Source organism: Sceloporus occidentalis, unplaced genomic scaffold, assembly GCF_023333645.1.
Source record: "Sceloporus occidentalis isolate IW3139 unplaced genomic scaffold, rSceOcc1.0.p SCAF_7, whole genome shotgun sequence".
NCBI lineage: Eukaryota > Metazoa > Chordata > Lepidosauria > Squamata > Phrynosomatidae > Sceloporus > Sceloporus occidentalis.
This window is the reverse complement of record NW_028316987.1, coordinates 13,371,345-13,388,006: the sequence shown is the minus strand read 5'-3', so window position 1 is coordinate 13,388,006 and position 16,662 is coordinate 13,371,345. Positions and strand designations below refer to the sequence as shown.

Below are 16,662 nucleotides of genomic sequence, written 5' to 3'. Positions count from 1 at the left end.
GCCTTCATAAAGATTAACATTGATTGGGACCTAGAGAATCCAGTGTCACAAATAAGTCTATATCTCTTAATATACTACAGTTGGCCCTCCTTATCCACAGATGTTTTATCCACAGATTCAAGCATCCACAGCTTAAAATATTTTTAAAAAAGTATAAATTCCAAATAGCAAACCTTGCTTTTCCTTTTTATATAAAGGACACCATTTTGCTATGCCATTATATTTAATGGGACTTTAGCATTCATGGATTTTGTTATCCATGGGGGATCATAGAAACAAACCCCAGTGGATAACAAGGACCCACTTTACTGTAGTGTTCCTTTATATTAACTTTATCCATGGACGCTTAAGTTCTATTAAATATAATGGGATAACAAAATTGGGTAATAAATGAGGTCCTCCAGATATTTAGACTACAGTTTCCATAATTCCAGACCACTGTTCATGCTGGGCGGGGATTGTAGGAGTTGAAGTCCAAAACATCCTAAAAGCCATAGATTTCGCTATCTCTGGTTAGAATTCAGATGACAAATGGATCTCATGGGTTTCTAATCCCAAAACCACACCTACTTAGGACCAAAGTGGCTTTGTCTGTGCATGCCAAAATGTGTGACTGTTACCAATGCAATTCTGCTGACTGCAACTACAAATCACATGATATAGCATCTTATTCATGCTTTCTTGGCCTGCCAACAAGCGACAGTCACAGAACTTCTTCACATTTGCGAAAGTAGGCTTATGTTACCAACTTCTCTCTTACTCTCAGTTATTTCTAAAGGTGCTACAATATCCCTTTTCATACTATCCAGACTAACACGGCTCTGTCTTTGAATTTCTGTAACATCTAGTTGTGCACTTTGCTATAGGGTCAGCTGCACCTGACCACTAGATTTCCCTGCTCACTCTTAGCCGCTTTATTCTAGTTAAATGGACTGTTTACCCTCCAAATATTTCTGAGTGACCAATCTGGGGGATGCTTCTTGACCACTCTTGAAACCACAAAAAGAGGATGTCATTATCCTGCATTTCTACAGTACATTATACTCCTACTCCATCTCTTCCCTTGTCATTACTCTGCTCTGGTGAAAGCAGGTCACTATTCTACCCATTTTACGTAGAGGGAAACTCCAGCTGTGGACAAATTTAAAGATGACATAATAGCCATCTGTACATATGTGATGTCATGTAGAAAATGGAGCGAGTTTGTTGCTGTATCAGAGCTTAGAACACTAATGGATTCAAACTGCAAGAAAAGAGACTTCACCTAAACATTAGGAAGAACTTCCTTTGAGAGCTGTTCGACATTGGAATAGACCTGGGGTGTGAGGGAAACTTTCTTTGAAGGCCTTCAAACAGACGTTGGATGGTTATTTCTCAGGAGTTGTGTATTTCTGCATGGTCAGGGGCTGGACTAGATGGCCCTTATGGTCCCTTCCAAATCTTATGATTCTATAAGAACGAAAGAAAGTATAACCTCATAGACTTATTCTTTTACTGCCTTAGGCTGCTCTGTAAGCATTGTTTTCAACAGCAATACAACAGGTTCACTATTACTCTAACAAGAGCCAGTGCGTCATAGCAGTTGGACTAAGACTCAGGAGACTAGGGTTCGAACTCCTGCTTGGCCAGGAAAACCCACTGGGTAACCTTGGGCAAGTCATACACTCCCAGCCTAAGAGGATGGCAATGGCAAACCCCCTCTGAAGAAACTTGCCAAGAAAACCCTGTGATGGGGTCACCTTAGTGTTGCCATAAGTCAGAAAATACTTTGTGGGCGCACAGCACAACACACCAAACCACATACACACACACTCACACTTTTCGAACGTTTTGCTGGCTCACCTAGACCTGTCTTGATCATTTTTGCTGTATGAATGGCTTGAAAGAAAAGAGATCAAGCTCTCTTCAAGCTTCCTTTATCTGGACCAGCTAAGTGATTATTTACCATACTTAAAGTATGCAAATATAAGGATGATCTGAATCCAGATAGTTTCTGGTACCCCACCTAAAACATTTGAGACACCAGATCATTCAAGAGAGAGTGGTATTTGGCCAGTCACAGGGAACAAGAGTGGCTTTGGTAGAGGCATGTACTTACCTATATAAGTATGTGGCTGCAGAAATAAGGGAACAGAGTTTTCTCTCAACACTTCATTCAACATTTGCATGTGCATTTTTATATATCCTTCCTTCAATGAGACATGTTTTTGATAGTTTTCGTTAGCTTAACTTCAGTTAGATATGAGGTTAGAAATATCTGGGTAACTTGCTGCTCTGTGCACTGGAAAGAAGGTAGTCCATACATCGAAAACAAATATAAAGAGAGACCTCTCCCTGCTAGGTAAACATTAAAGACTATCTAAATTCAGTCTTTGTGGTTGCTGAGAGGGTGGTTTTTAAATGGATAGCAATAACATTTGCTGTTATGTAGATCTTATTGGATAAATGCTACTTGGCCAATCAATTATTTTTGTTAGTAGTTAAGTCAGAACCCATACTGTGACAATACCTTTATTTAGTCAGCCGAAATGAGCTAACACTGTGTGCAACTTTTCAAAATCTTCAGACTACTCCATTGGGCAAATTGTTACTAAAAGACATTGAGTCTGTTTGTTGTCTTGAGATGTCATGATGAGGAAAGGACTTGCAGAGCTTCATATGGACTACTCCAGGGATGCGGGGGTATTACATTTCACCCTAACTAGTGCCTAAACTTGATGGGGACTAGAAAGTTAATGAAGTTAATTCAGGATTCGGTAATGGCTTGAAGGTAGTTCTTTGAATATGTATTTATTCCATACAGCTGCTGGTTTGTGCTGACAAAATTAAGGGAGATGGGTCAGTTTATTCAAAATGTAATTTTACTTCCATTACTAGGAAATAAAAATCTAGAAAGACAAACATAAGAATTCAGGAAAGAAAGGGAGTGGTTTTATACACTAGCCTTTTCAAACTGGTGCCCTCCAGATGTGCTACAACACCCACCGATCTTACTCTGGAGCTCAGGATTTGAGCTACAAATCCCAGAAATCACCAGTCAAGATGGCTGTTGGACTTTGCTGGCTGGTGGGGAAAGCAGTTCTGGAAGCTGCAACCCAGCCTTTGCCCCTCCATGGATGTCAAATTCAGGTGCCTGTTTTATGCCATTTTGTCCTAAGATAGATGTTGTTTTTGGATGGTTATTGCTTCAAGCAGGGAGCTGAATAATAAAATCTTGTGGAGGTCTTTCATTCCCAGAGTCACCATAAGTCAAAGCCAAGTTGAAAGCTCCTAACCACAACAACAACCCAGCTACTAAAGTTGCTCTCTTCCCCCCACCCTCCTACAACGAGCAAAACATACAAATCAGCAAATTGTACATTTCCGTTGCTGCTATACTAACCACAGAGGTCAGCCTATCTTGGCATAAAATGTGGGGTTTTATCTCAAACTATTTACAACCCTGGGTGCAAGTTTAAAGTAGCAATGCAAGGATAGAGAAGACAGTTGGGTCAAAAGAGTAAACAAGTCAGAAGAATTCAGAAAAGGCAAAGCGGGGGATGTAGGTCTCAATGGTTTTTGAAAGACAGATTTCTAGAAGGAGCAGTCGTTGGCTTTAACAGGAGGAAAACATTTCCCACTACTCTGCTCCATGTCCTATCGTCTCATTAAATAACAAAGTACATTAAATAATATAAATTAAATTCAAATAAATGTGAAATAGGATTTGGGTTTGATGTCCAGTGTCTTTAAAAGCCATTTTAATGGGATTTTCGCAGCATCCTAAGAAGGGCTGAATATCTCCCCAATCGTTGTGCTTCTCAACCTGAGGATCCTCCAGATGTGTTGGACTACAGATCCATGACACTCGCCTAATGCAGGAAAATGGCCATGCTGGCAGGATGTTGGGCATTACATAAGAGGGTGCCAGTCAAGTTGGAGAGGTCTGGTTGCAAGGTTGGGCAACGGTGGCAAAGGCCAATTTTCATCCCGGTACACTAAAAGCAAGTCCCACTGCCCCATTTAAAGGTGGAAAATAAAAACTAGGAAACGTCTGGTTGCAGCTACAGGAGGCTCTTTCACACTGCCCTATCATAGCATTGTGATTCCATTTTAACAATCATGGCAACATCTTACAGAATCTCAGGTTATGTAGTTTAGGGAGGCGCATTTAGGATCCTCAGCCAGAGAGCTCTAGTGCCAGCCTGCAAATCCCAGGATTCCACAGGATCCAGCCATGGCAGTGCTGTTAACTGTGTAGTGTGATAAAGTCTCCAGGTTTGTTGGGGTAATTTCATATTCGGGACCCTATCACAGGGTTTTCTTGGCAAGTTTCTTCAGATAATATTCAAATTATAACACTTTTTAATATGTTATACAGGACTCTCACAACAACACAAAATTAGCTTACTTGCTAATTAGCTTACTTGCTGTTCACCGCTATGATCTTTGGAATAGCGGTATATAAATAAAACAAATTATTAAAATTATTATTATTATTGGCCCTAACGTTATGGATCATTATAGCTCATATGAATAAAAATGTTAGTACAGAGAATAACATGACAAATGAATAAATGAATAGAATAAACATTTTAGTCTGAGAGCTAGATGATCAATAATAAGTGTAAGTATTAGTACAAGATCTAAATGAACAATAATAAGTCAGTAGCGAAAACTCTCAAGATTACAAAAAGGGGGGAAGAAAAGAAAAATGTAAATATAAGCAGTCTGATTTGAGGAAAGAGCAACAAAAATAGGCTCTATAAATAACTTTATACCATCAGAGTAGTAGAATTCAAAAATATAGCTGTGTTAGTCTCTAGAATCAGTATGTAGACTAGAGAGATCTTGTGGCACTTTTGAGACTAACTAAAGAAAGAAGTTGGCAGCATGTGCTTTTGTAGACTTAAGTCTTACGTCTACCAAAATGCATCTGAAGAAGTAGACTTAAGTATACGAAAGCACTTGTTGCCAACGTCTTTCTTTAGTTGGTCTCAAAGGTGCTACAAGATCTCACTGCATTTATATAATCAGTTAATGCAATCATATGAATATGTTAGAGACAAGGAACTGAGAGTAATATATTAATAGCATATCAATCTCATCTAGAGTGATGAACTGCCTGGGAGTTTATACGGAGAGAAAATTCTTTTATGATTTCAAGAGCTTTGATTAACCGTGTTGTAAATGTTTTACAGTAAGTGTATGAAACAAAAATATTGCTTAAAAATTAGAACAGTTTTATTTAAGTAAATTCAATGTTTAATCCTATGCATGTGTAAATTTTACACATAAAAATCTTTGGGAGAAAGAGGGATCAGAGCCCCCAAGTCTCATGCCCCCTTCAGCAACTCTTGTGCCCGACTGGGGGTCCCACCCCACCATTTGAATCCTAAACAATAAGACATCTATACTGACCTAAACAATAAGACTCTATACAGCAGAAGCCTTCTTTTCCATAAAACAAGTCATGTAGTACTTTTAGAAATAACAGATTTTTTTAATAGCAGGAGCTTCTTGGATTATAAAAGTAGCTTGTTGGACCTGTATCAGTTGGCAAGGGCTGCTAGTGTATACACTGCTTAGTGGCACCCAGTTGTGCGGCTCAGTGGCGGAAAATGAAGAGATCTATGCAACTTGGGGACTGGGGACTGGGGGGGGTGCGATCAGATAAAACCCATCTCTGTTACTATGTTCAGTTACATGGCACAGTTAAGACACTGCTTGTGGTTGGCCATAACAAGAGAATCTAAATGCTTTTGCACTATTTGGACAAAAACAGCTGCCTGGGGAACAGAAGTTAACAATGGCATTTTAAAAAACCCAGAAGACAAAACAAAATAACAATAATGGTGGGGAGAGAATCACTGTGAGCACCAATTGTTTTGCCATGGAACTGAATAATAAATGCTTGTGTGAAAATGGGTGGGAGGAGAAACGGACAATGGTACCACACAAGCCTGTCTTAAGAAGAGAACTTGGACAATTTTCCAGTGGAACAATTTGTCCCATTCTGTGCCAAACAGGCTCCCTCCTCTCCTCTTCTCCCCACTGCCACAAACTCACAACCTGGGAGTGGCAGAAACTGGCCAGCACAGCAATACAGCTCAACACTTCCCCCTGTAAACAGGAGTGGCTGCAGGTGTCACCTTAAATAAGGACTGGAATCTGGATTTTTAAAGAAACCCAACACAAATGTGTGGTGCTCAGGATAGAATCTAGAATCATAGAGTTGGACGAGACCACAAGGGCCATCCAGTCCAACCCCCTGCCATGCAAGAATACAGAATCAAAGCACCCCTGACAGATGGCCATCCAGCCTCTGTTTAAAGACCACCAAAGAAGGAGACGCCACCACACTCCAATGTAGAGTGTTCGACTATTGAATAGCTCTTACTATCAGGAAGTTCTTCCTAATGTTTAGGTGGGATCTCTTTTCCTGTAGTTTGAATCCATTGCTCCATGTCCTATCCTTGGGAGCAGCAGAAAACAAGCTTGCTCCATCCTCAATATGATTACCCCCTCAAATACTTAAACAGGGCTATCATATCACCTCTTACCCACCTCTTCTCCAGGCTAAACATACCCAGCTTCCTAGGTCTATCTTCAGAGGGCATGGTTTCCAGATGCTTCACCATTTTGGTCACCCTCCTTTGGAAACGCTCCAGCTTCTCAACTATATGTACTTCATCAAATGTTAGGACTGAAACTTCTCATTGCCTTCTGTTAAGGTCTTGCATTACACATCACTTGCACTTGAAAGCATCCATCCATTTTTAAAAAAATTAATGTTCAGAAATATTTTTTCTGAGATGAAAACCAGGGTGCAGCCAGCCTGGTTTGCATGTTGGATTATGAGTCTGGAGATCAGGATTCGATTCCCTGCTCAGCCATGGAAGCCCACTAGGTGACCTTGGGTGAGTCACATACTCTCAGCCCTAGAAAGCTGTGCTACAGCACTTGCGCGCGCACACACACACACACATTTTGCAGGTCTGTAATATAAAACAAGAACATGCATGTAACCATCCATCCAGCCTAATGAATTAAGAGTTTGTTCTGATAAGCTTTCTTCAAAACAGCTAGTTTGTAAAGAATCAAGACATGGCAATTCTCCCTACACCATCCTTTTTATCCCGTCCCCATTCTGGACCTGTTTGAGGCCACTCATCATTTAAAGAGAATCCTTCAAGATATTTTAGTCTGATATGCCAGCAGAAGGGTCACCTTAACCTACGAAGGCCCAGGCCAGAACAGATCCCTGTAGTGATGAGAGACTCAGAGCCTAGCCACATTGTGGACTAAGTAGACCCACAAAGAAGGCCTTAAAGTACACATAGGTCAACATGTGTTTGGCTTCTCTATCAATAAACCATCTTTCGAACACCATGAGCCATGTCTCTTGTTTCTTCTATGGATTCCACTTCTGAGCCGCCGGTCCCAGTTTTTCCTCCTTTTTTCCCCAGTGTGCCTTCCACCAATGGCATCCAATGTTGGGTCCCCAGATATTGTGGGACTTCAGCTCCTAGTATGCCACCATAGCCAATGGTCAAGGATTCTATACGTTTTATCTCATAACATTTGTGCACTCGAGATTGGGAATCCCTGCCCCATGCAATTAAGAATGATTTCCATTACCCCATGGAAGGGTTTGCAGTACAAAATAAGGAAGACTAATTTAATCCAGCATTTTGGGGCCCTGATGGATTGAGATTGCAAAACCAAAATAGATCAGAAAGGCACCACAAAAGAATGTGGTCTAATGCTCTTAGACAGAACAGTGACCAAGATCCTACATCGCCAAACATAGTTATAATGCAGAGCTCCATCATCGTACGTATGTCTGATGATGCAACCCAAAAAACTCTACCTTCTCATCTTGGCAACACCAAACCCAAAGGGTTCATGGCAGTGGGAAATCACATCTCCAGTACTCTCTGGTCATGGGACACATTGAGAACAGGCAGCTAGAGAGATCACTTAAGGTCCTGCCACAACTGCTTGTCTTGGGCACTCCACAACCAGGAGGTTATTGCAAATATGATTTCCCAGAACCCTGATCTGAAGAGACTCAGAAACCTATCAAATGAGGTGCTGCCAAGCTAAAAAAGTAGGGTTTACAGGTCATATTCAGTCATTAATGATCGTAACTATGAATGTCCAGCAGTGACAAGATTATAAATGGAGGCTACAAATTTGTAACTAGGATGCCAGCCATCCTCCTTAAGAAGACATTGATTTCCTTTCTATAGATCAAACCAAACTATGAAAAAGTAAACAGGCACTTCCTTTGAAAGAAATGAACATACTTTTGTTCTCTAAGAGTTGCTACAAATTTTTTATTTACTTTAACAGTTGTTGGTGGATGAAAAGATATTCATGTGTCAGCTATATTGAGATGGTAAGCTGACTTGGTTGCAAACAGCTGCCTTCAGCCCTTAAGAGAAAGGTTTTCCTGTAGACAACTGTACATTTTTACAAGCTTGATGTTTTAGAACAACTTTTAATTTAGACTTGGGAGTCCACAAAAACAGGATTAGGACACAACATTTTTCCTTGCCTACTACCTATATATATATACCTGCATAAATAATTTGTTTTTAAAGTTTGTATAGAATTTTGTATAGAGTTTTTAACACACATGTAATGTTTTGACTTTTTAACATTTTTAAAAAAACTTTGTATCTACATTTTGGTGCTTGTATTGCTTTTAACTTGTACTGTTTTAAGTTTTTGTTAACCGCCTTGAGTCCCAATATTGGGAGAAAGGTGAGATATAAATAAATAAAATAATAACAATAGTAATAATAATTTGTCATCTTAAAAAAACACATCTTCAGCAAATTTTCTGTATCTGATCTCCGGAAAACTATTCTTGCTTCCCTCCGATTACCAGATAAGTGGCTACTCATCATTTACATCCTGGGAGTGTGCCTACCTAGAAAACTTAATAACCACTTTTTAATAACCCCATATCATAAAATAAGTTTTTTTATTATTTTACACTAAGCACGCAGCATATTCATAAATTAACATGATTAAACACACTAGTGGCAATATTTATGATTTCTAGGCTGCACTGTGGGGAAATGTTGGTAGTTGCCATATCTACTGTATTGAAAGAAAAATACATTTATTCATCCTATTTCCATTTGGGATACTCATTATGATTCAATTTCAATTTAGTAATGGGAAAGCCAGCGTAGCATAGTCATTTTGAGTGTTGGACTATGACTCTGTTCAAATCCTCGCTAAACCATGAAACCCACTGGGTGACCTTTGGCAAGTCATATTCTCTCAGTCTCGGAGGACGGCAATGGCAAATCCCTTCTAGAGAAACTTGCAAAAAATCCTCATGAGAGGGTTGCCTTTAGGGTGACCATAAGTCGGAAAAAACATGAAGGCACACAACAACAACAAGCAGGTATACGTCTGCTGAAAAAGTAGATGTGTTCCTGTAATTATTTCTTTAACATAAAATTTGGTACCTGAGCCAGAAATGATATGGAAAGAATAGGGACAGGTTCCTACAACACAAAAAAGAAGAGCAGTTCATCACGTTTCCGCAACACTTTTATTCATACTAACAATATGCATATGTGCAATGGAAAAAAACATGTCAGGTAAGCCTTGAGTAAGTAAGCAAAAATGAATTGATTTTTCTAGGGAACATCTGAAGACCATCCAAAATGTCTTCACGGATGACTCCACTTTTTGTAGGATTTTCAGTTGAGTGGCCAAACGTATAAATCTATGGCTCTTGGAGTAGCTGATAAGCAGTCTTATCTGCTCTCCCTTTTTCTCCCTGCTCTGCTGATCATGCACATTGAATAAAGAGAGTCAGGAGGCAGCTGCTGCTTATCTTATTTGTTGTAGGTTGGCACACACAGCTACAATATGACTGGCTAGAGTAGAATACTGGTCTTTCAATTTTTATTGCATTGTTTAGCGCAAACATGTTGCTGCAAACCAACACTGAAAGTTTTTGTTTCCCAAACCCTTGCTTCATCCTCCTTCCAATGTTGCTGATGAGGAGGAGAATGGGTGGGCTGAGCAGGCATTAAAAAGGAGCTTCTGTGTGAGCGGCTTTGTTAACTGCTTGTACAGGAGACAAATACCTGTATTAAATTTTAAAATAAATGTTCAGTATGGTATATAAAGGTATATAAAAACAGCTAGCATGATGTAGTGGTTTGGGTGTGGGACTAAAGCATTGGCGATCAGGGTTCAAATCCCTGCTCACCTATGGAAAACCCACCTGGACAAGTCACGCTCTCTCAGCCTTAGAGGAAGACAATAGGAAACCCCCTCTGAACAAATCTTGCCAAGAAAATCCCATGATAGTTTCACCTTAGTGTCTCTGTAAGTCGACATGGTATATAAAAATGAAATGGTTTTGGTTTTGCTTTAGGTCTACCTCCTAAAATATTTAATTCTCAAATTAAATCCCAGTTAAAATAAGTTTAAAGATAAAGCTGAACAGGACCGTATTGGCATATAAAGTATATGTGTCCGTATGTGTGAAAATTATCACACTCTTCCTGCAATTACTGTGTTAGGTATTTTGTTGGCCAACAAGAGATTATGGCCCTGTACAGACAAGCCAAAATAAAGTTGCTTTGGGTCACTTTGGAGGTATGCTGTTTAAATGACACACGCATCTTAAGAGGCCAGAAGCTGCACCAAAGCTGAGCTCCAGTCCTTAGGATTGGAGCATGGCTTTGGTGCAGCTTCCGGACTCTTAGTACACATGCATCATTTAATCGGCATACCTCCAAAGTGACCCAAAGCAGCTTTGTTTTGGCCTGTCTGTATGGAGCCTATAAAAGCCTAGTACTGATACTGGTTATTAGCTACACGGAAGTCCCACCAGTACAAATAACACAATTTTTTGACCAAATGGAAACTTAGGAGTTTCAATGAAACTGAAATCCTCTAAAACAGAAGTGATGTATCATTCTTGGAAGAATACCCCATACGATTATGGCACTTTGGTACTATTTTATTTGCCATGTCTCCATTCTATAGTATGCTGTGATATTTATTCTGGTAGAGGGACTTATAATTCTCAAATGCTACTCGAAGTGGTGGTCCACGGAAAACATTACATGAAGGAAAATGCCCAAATGGCATGGCTCTTCTCTTATCCATTACCCTCTGCACTGCCCTGTCCTATAAAATAAACACTGCCCTATCCGATCAAATACACAATCAATCTGGACGGATTTTTTTTCTTTTAAAAACTAACACAAAGGCCTAAAAAGTGCAAGCAGGAAAAAAGTACTCCCCTCTCCTTCACAGAAGACTTAGGTAAATAAACTGCCCAATTATAACACATGAATGACACTTTAATTTTCATGGTCCCATCCTACAAAATGCTGGGATTTGAAATTTGGTGAGGTACTTACAAGTCTCTGCTTTGTTGTTGTTTTGTGCTTTCCAGTCATTTCCAACTTATGACAACTCTAAGGCAACCCTATCATGAGGCTTTCTTGGCAAGATTTGTTCAGAGGGAGTTTGCCTTTACCTTCCTCTGTGGTTGAGAGTGTGACTTGCCCACATGCACCGAGTGGGTTTCCATAGCTGATCAAAGATTCAAACTCTGATCTCTAGAGTCACAGTCCATTGTTCACACTACTATACCACACTGGTTCTCTAATTACTAACTTCAACTAAATTTCGGCTTTACACCTCTCTGGCAGAGAATTCTAAATACCCCAAATCCCAGGATTCCACAGAATGGAACCACGGCAGTTAAAATGGTATCAGAGTGCTGTAATTGTGTAGCAAGGGTACTCTTTTGTTGCTGTTTTCCTCTTCAGAATACATTAACAGCCACTGACTCGCATTCGGTACTGTCCCTTGTCAGTATCAAAACTACATCTTTTTTTAATACATTGTTATTTTGAATTACCTGTGTGCTTATTTCACCAGTATGACCTAAGGTTCACATTTACCTAAGTCATTTCCAACTTACAGTGAGCATAAGGCGAAACCACCATGAATTTTTCTTGGCAAGATTTGTTCAGAGAGGGTTTGTCTTTGTCTTCCTCTGAGGCTGAGAGAATGTGACTTGCCCAAGGCCATCCAGTGGATCTCCATGGCTGAGCGGGGATTCAAACCCTAGTCTCGAGAGTTGTAGCAAAACACACAAAACACCATGCTGGCTCTCGCTAGCATTTAATGACAGTAAATTATGCATATTAATAGTAACAAATATGCATTTGTTACTAATAAAAACTTGTTACTATTAATATACATTTGGCATTGATGAAGGAGTCAGATGGACAGTAGAAAAATAGAAATACAGAGGAGTCAGAGTGCCGGTAAAACCGCTTCCACAGCCCTGTTTAGACTAAAGCTTAGACAGACACCTGCAGTTGCTTCCAACTGCTTTCTTGGCCAGCTTTTTGTGTGGTTTAGATAGAACATGAAAACGGGGATTACTGGAAACCTCAAACAGATGAGATTATTGGCTTGTATCATAATAGAGGTGCATGAGACAAAAGGGTGGAGCAGATCCCAGCTGTACAAGAAATCATTTGAGAAAACTATGGGCCCATACAGACAGGCCAAAATAAAGCTGCTTCGAGTCACTTTGGAGATATGCTGTTTAAATGACACATGCATCTTAAGAGGCCAGAAGCGGCAACAAAGCTGTGCTCCGGTCCTTAGGATCAGAGCATGGCTTTGGCACGGCTTCTGGCCTCTTAGGACACATGCATCATTTAAACAGAATACCTCCAAAGTGACCCGAAGCAGCTTTATTTTGGCCTGTCTGTATGGGCACTATGTAAGAAAATGCTTAGCTAGGTTTGCCCAGATTGGTGCCTTCCAGATGTAGTTAGAACAGTGTTTCTTAAAGTGTGAGACAGGACATCCAGGGAAGGCATGCGAGTTGCTCAAGTGGGAAAAGGAGCAGGAGACTTGGAGGGGAGTCCTGGAGGGAAAGAAAAAGGCAAGGGGGATCCTTGGAGCATCTCCATGAAGGTTGAAGGAGGAAGAAGAAAAGGAGCAGGACAGCTATTTTCTTATAAGAAGTTACAATATGACTATGCTTTGATTGAGAGTTCCTGCATGGCAGGGGGGTTGGACTGGGTGGCCCTTGTGGTCTCTTCCAACTCTATGATTCTATGAATATGCAGAAATGTTTGAACGAAAATTAGCAACAACCACAGGGTTTTCTTGGCATGTTTCTTCAGAGAGGTTTTCCATTGCATTCCTCTGAGATTGAGAGTGTGTGACTTACCCAGAGGGCTTCTATGGCCAAGTCAGGATTCGAACTCGGGCCTCCCAGTGCTCTAGTCCAATGCCTAAACCATTATATCATGCTGGGCCTCAATAAATACACAAATAAAATATGCACACTAAACTAAACAATTCATAAACTATGTCAGGGAGGCTATGACATCCACACGCAGATACAAATGGGGTCATAACGGTAAAATGTTTGAGTACCACGGAGCTGGACCAGTATTCCCAGTACCCCCAACCATTACCAATCAACAGTCACGCATGCTGGGGATGGTGTTGTATGGCCCTAAGAGAAGCCCAGTTAAGTCAGAAGGATTTCTTGGGAAGCCATCCTTTTGCAAACCGCAGTGTATTTTCTTTAACCCTACATACAATATGGGATAGTTTCCAAAGAAGTAGCCATGACTCCTGTACCATAAACAGGGAAATGGAAAGGAGAAGGGGGGAAAATGAGGCAGAACCTTTAAGACTGATTGTGTGTTTTTTAATATATTATTTGTTTTAATCATATCTGTTTTGTTATTAATGTTAAACACATTTTACTAAGCTGTTTTTAAATGTATTTATTTGCACTGAATTATACCCCACTGTTCTATTTTAATATCATTTGTTCTTACGTTCCAATATTGAGTGCTCACACTTTTGCGTATATAGGTGCATAAGACGTATATGACTCTTCGGGTGTTTTGGTTGGTTTTATTGTTGTTGTGTTGCCATTGTTGCCAATAAAGGCTTGTTGCTGCTTATTTTTGCATGAGCTTTCTTGGACCTAAACTCACTTCTTTGGATGTGGTGCCGAAGAAGTGGGTTTGTATCTCAAAAGTTCTGCCACATTTCTAGGGTTTTTTCTCCCTCTCCCTTCCTCCTTTTTAATATGGAACAGTGTCAGCCAGCATATAAAAAAGATAAATATTCTCTAGCTATGACACTTGGAAGTTTCACTTTCGAAAAACCGATTTGAATAGAGCTATAGAAGTGTTTTTACTTGTTTTATTTAAAGGAAGTTTTTCTGATAGGTTTCATTTCCTTGCGCACATGAAACTAGCAGAAGAAAACAATCTGTCTAAAAAAGCACCTAACTCCCTTATTTTTTCCAACAGGTTTTGCACCCAAGTGGAGCAAGATTGTAAAGTGCTTCTATATTTTAAGTGCCCAGTAAAGGCCAGGCAGTTTGGGGAGTTCTAGTCCACAAATAATGTCTTCCAGATCTATCCTCATGCAAAGCTACATGCACCAAGGAATGCTCCAAGTTGTGGAGGAGAGAAGGACTGAAGTGGAGAAAATTGGCACAGCCATCACATCCAGAACGCTTCACAGATGAACTATTTCTCAGTAGTTAGTGACAGCTTATGCCTGCAAACACACACAAACACAATCGCACATACTACACACACGAAGTATTTTCATCATAATCTATTGGTGGCCGTGCCAAAAAAATCCTGACCTTTTCAGCTGTGTAAATTTGCTCAACATGTCAGAAAGCACATTTCCATCCAAGTTCGGTGCTTTCCCCCTACTTTGTTGTTGCTGTCGTTGTGTGCCTTCAAGTCGTTTCCAACTTATGGCGACCCTATCATGGGGCTTTTTCGGCAAGCTTCTTCAGAGGGGGTTTGCCATGGCCATCCTCTGAGGCTGAGAGAGTGTGACTTGACTAAGGTCACCCAGTAAGTTTCCATGGCCAGACCAAACCCTGGTCTGCGGAGACGTAGTTGAAGGCTCAAACACTACGACTGAAACACTTACTTATTCCCAGTTACTCCACTAAAAGGGATCCTTTTGTAGCTCTTATTTGTGAGCATCAGATGTCCATCCAAGTCAATGCTCCATTTTGTATCCAAAATACAAGGGCAAGTCATGCTCTCTCAGCCTCAGAGGAAGGTCCAAAAGGAAGGTCCAAGGATAATTTCTGGAGCTCTGGCGCCTCAACAAACATTTCGATTTGTTTGAAAGTTTTTGTTGTTGTGTGACTACAAGTCATCCCTGATTTATGCTTTCCTTGAGCAAGATTTTGCAGACTTTGCCATTATCTTCCTCTGAGGCTGAGACAGTGTGACTTGCTCATCCAAGGTCACCCAATGGGTTTCTTGGCTGAGTGGGGAATCGAACCCTGGTCTCCAGAATCGTAGTCCAGCACCTCAAACCACTATGCCACACTGCCAAAACAAATGACTATTCCCAGAATTCCACAGCATGCAACCAGGGGAGTTAAAGAATTCTGGGAACTGTAGCTTTATAAAACATTTAGCCTTCTCTGTTTGAGAGTTCTGGTGCCACAACAAACTACAAATCCCAGGGTTCCCTAGCATGGAGGCAGGGGAGTTAAAGAATTCTGGGAACTGTAGTGTTTGTGAGACATTTAGCCTAGTGTCAGAGAGAGCTCAGGTCTGGTGCCACAACAAACTACAAATCCCAGAATTCCCTAGAATCCAGGCAGGGCAGCTATAGGATTCTGGGAACTGTAGTGTTTGTGAGACATCTAGCATTCTCTGCCAGAGGGAGCTCTGGTGCCACAACAAACTACAAATCCCAGGGTTCCCTGCAACACTCCAATCCACAACATAAGAGAAAGAGCAAGAGCTGTTCCCCATTGACTCACCATGGCAGCGCCACCAACCGGAGTCGGGCGGGCGCAGAGGCAGCTGGAGAAGAATAGAGGCCTGGGAGCAGAGCGAGAGCGAGGAAGGGCCGCCGGAGTGCGCTTGGAAGGAGGGAGCCCGCCCGCACCGGCTTTTCATAGGCCCCGAGGGGAGGGCAGCTGGGCAGCCAGGAGCCGCCCTCTCCGTCCCCGCCTGGTACCACGAGGAGAGAGATTGCAAGAGCAGCCTTTTGTTTCCTTGGAACGCCCCAGCCAGCGTAGCGTAGCGGTTTCAGCCTTGGACTCTGGACTCAGGGGACCAGGGTTCGATCCCCGGCTGGGTGACTTTGGGCAAATAATACATAAATGAATGGTAGTAGTAATTGTAAGGACAGACAGGTTGGCCTAGTGGTTTCAGTGTTGGACTAGGGACTGTGGAGACCAGGGTTCTTCAGTGTGGTCCAGTTCCATCACACTCATGAGTTGCACATGGGACAATGCTGGCCTAGTGTGGCTTCACTGTTGGACTGTAGCTCTGAAGGCTCAGCCATGGGCAGCTCACACTCCACCTCAAATAAATGAATTGGTTGTAGTAGAGAGCCAGCTTGGCCTAGTAGTGGTGCCATTGTGGGACTGTGGGACTCTGGAGACCACAGTTCCATTTGATTCCAGACTTTGGGCAAGCCACACTCAGCCTTAAATCAATAGTAGGTAGAGAGCATTTGTTTCCTGGCTCCTTGGGCAAACTGGATGGCCCACTGGGCCTCAGAAGAAGCTACTTGAAGGCGCACAACATCAACAACAAAACGTGAAATGGAGGACATTCAGAAAAAATGTAGGATGTTACTAAA

The 16,662-nt window shown here is 41.2% G+C and overlaps 1 protein-coding gene across 2 annotated transcripts in view; it reads right to left on the bottom strand.

The window, feature by feature from the left end:
* The window catches only part of LOC149309217 (2',3'-cyclic-nucleotide 3'-phosphodiesterase-like), a 28,858-nt gene extending 12,911 nt beyond the window's left edge, over positions 1–15,947 (bottom strand). Inside the window, exon 1 of one of the 2 annotated variants that reach the window (XM_089531985.1) lies at positions 15,833–15,947. In XM_089531985.1, coding sequence (XP_089388111.1) covers positions 15,833–15,835 — 3 coding nt within the window. In that variant the 5' untranslated portion in view covers positions 15,836–15,947. Of the gene's footprint in view, positions 1–14,680; positions 14,749–15,832 lie in introns of those variants that run through there. The other variant, XM_089531986.1, reaches the window with a different exon arrangement.
* Between the last annotated feature and the right edge of the window lie 715 nt (positions 15,948–16,662).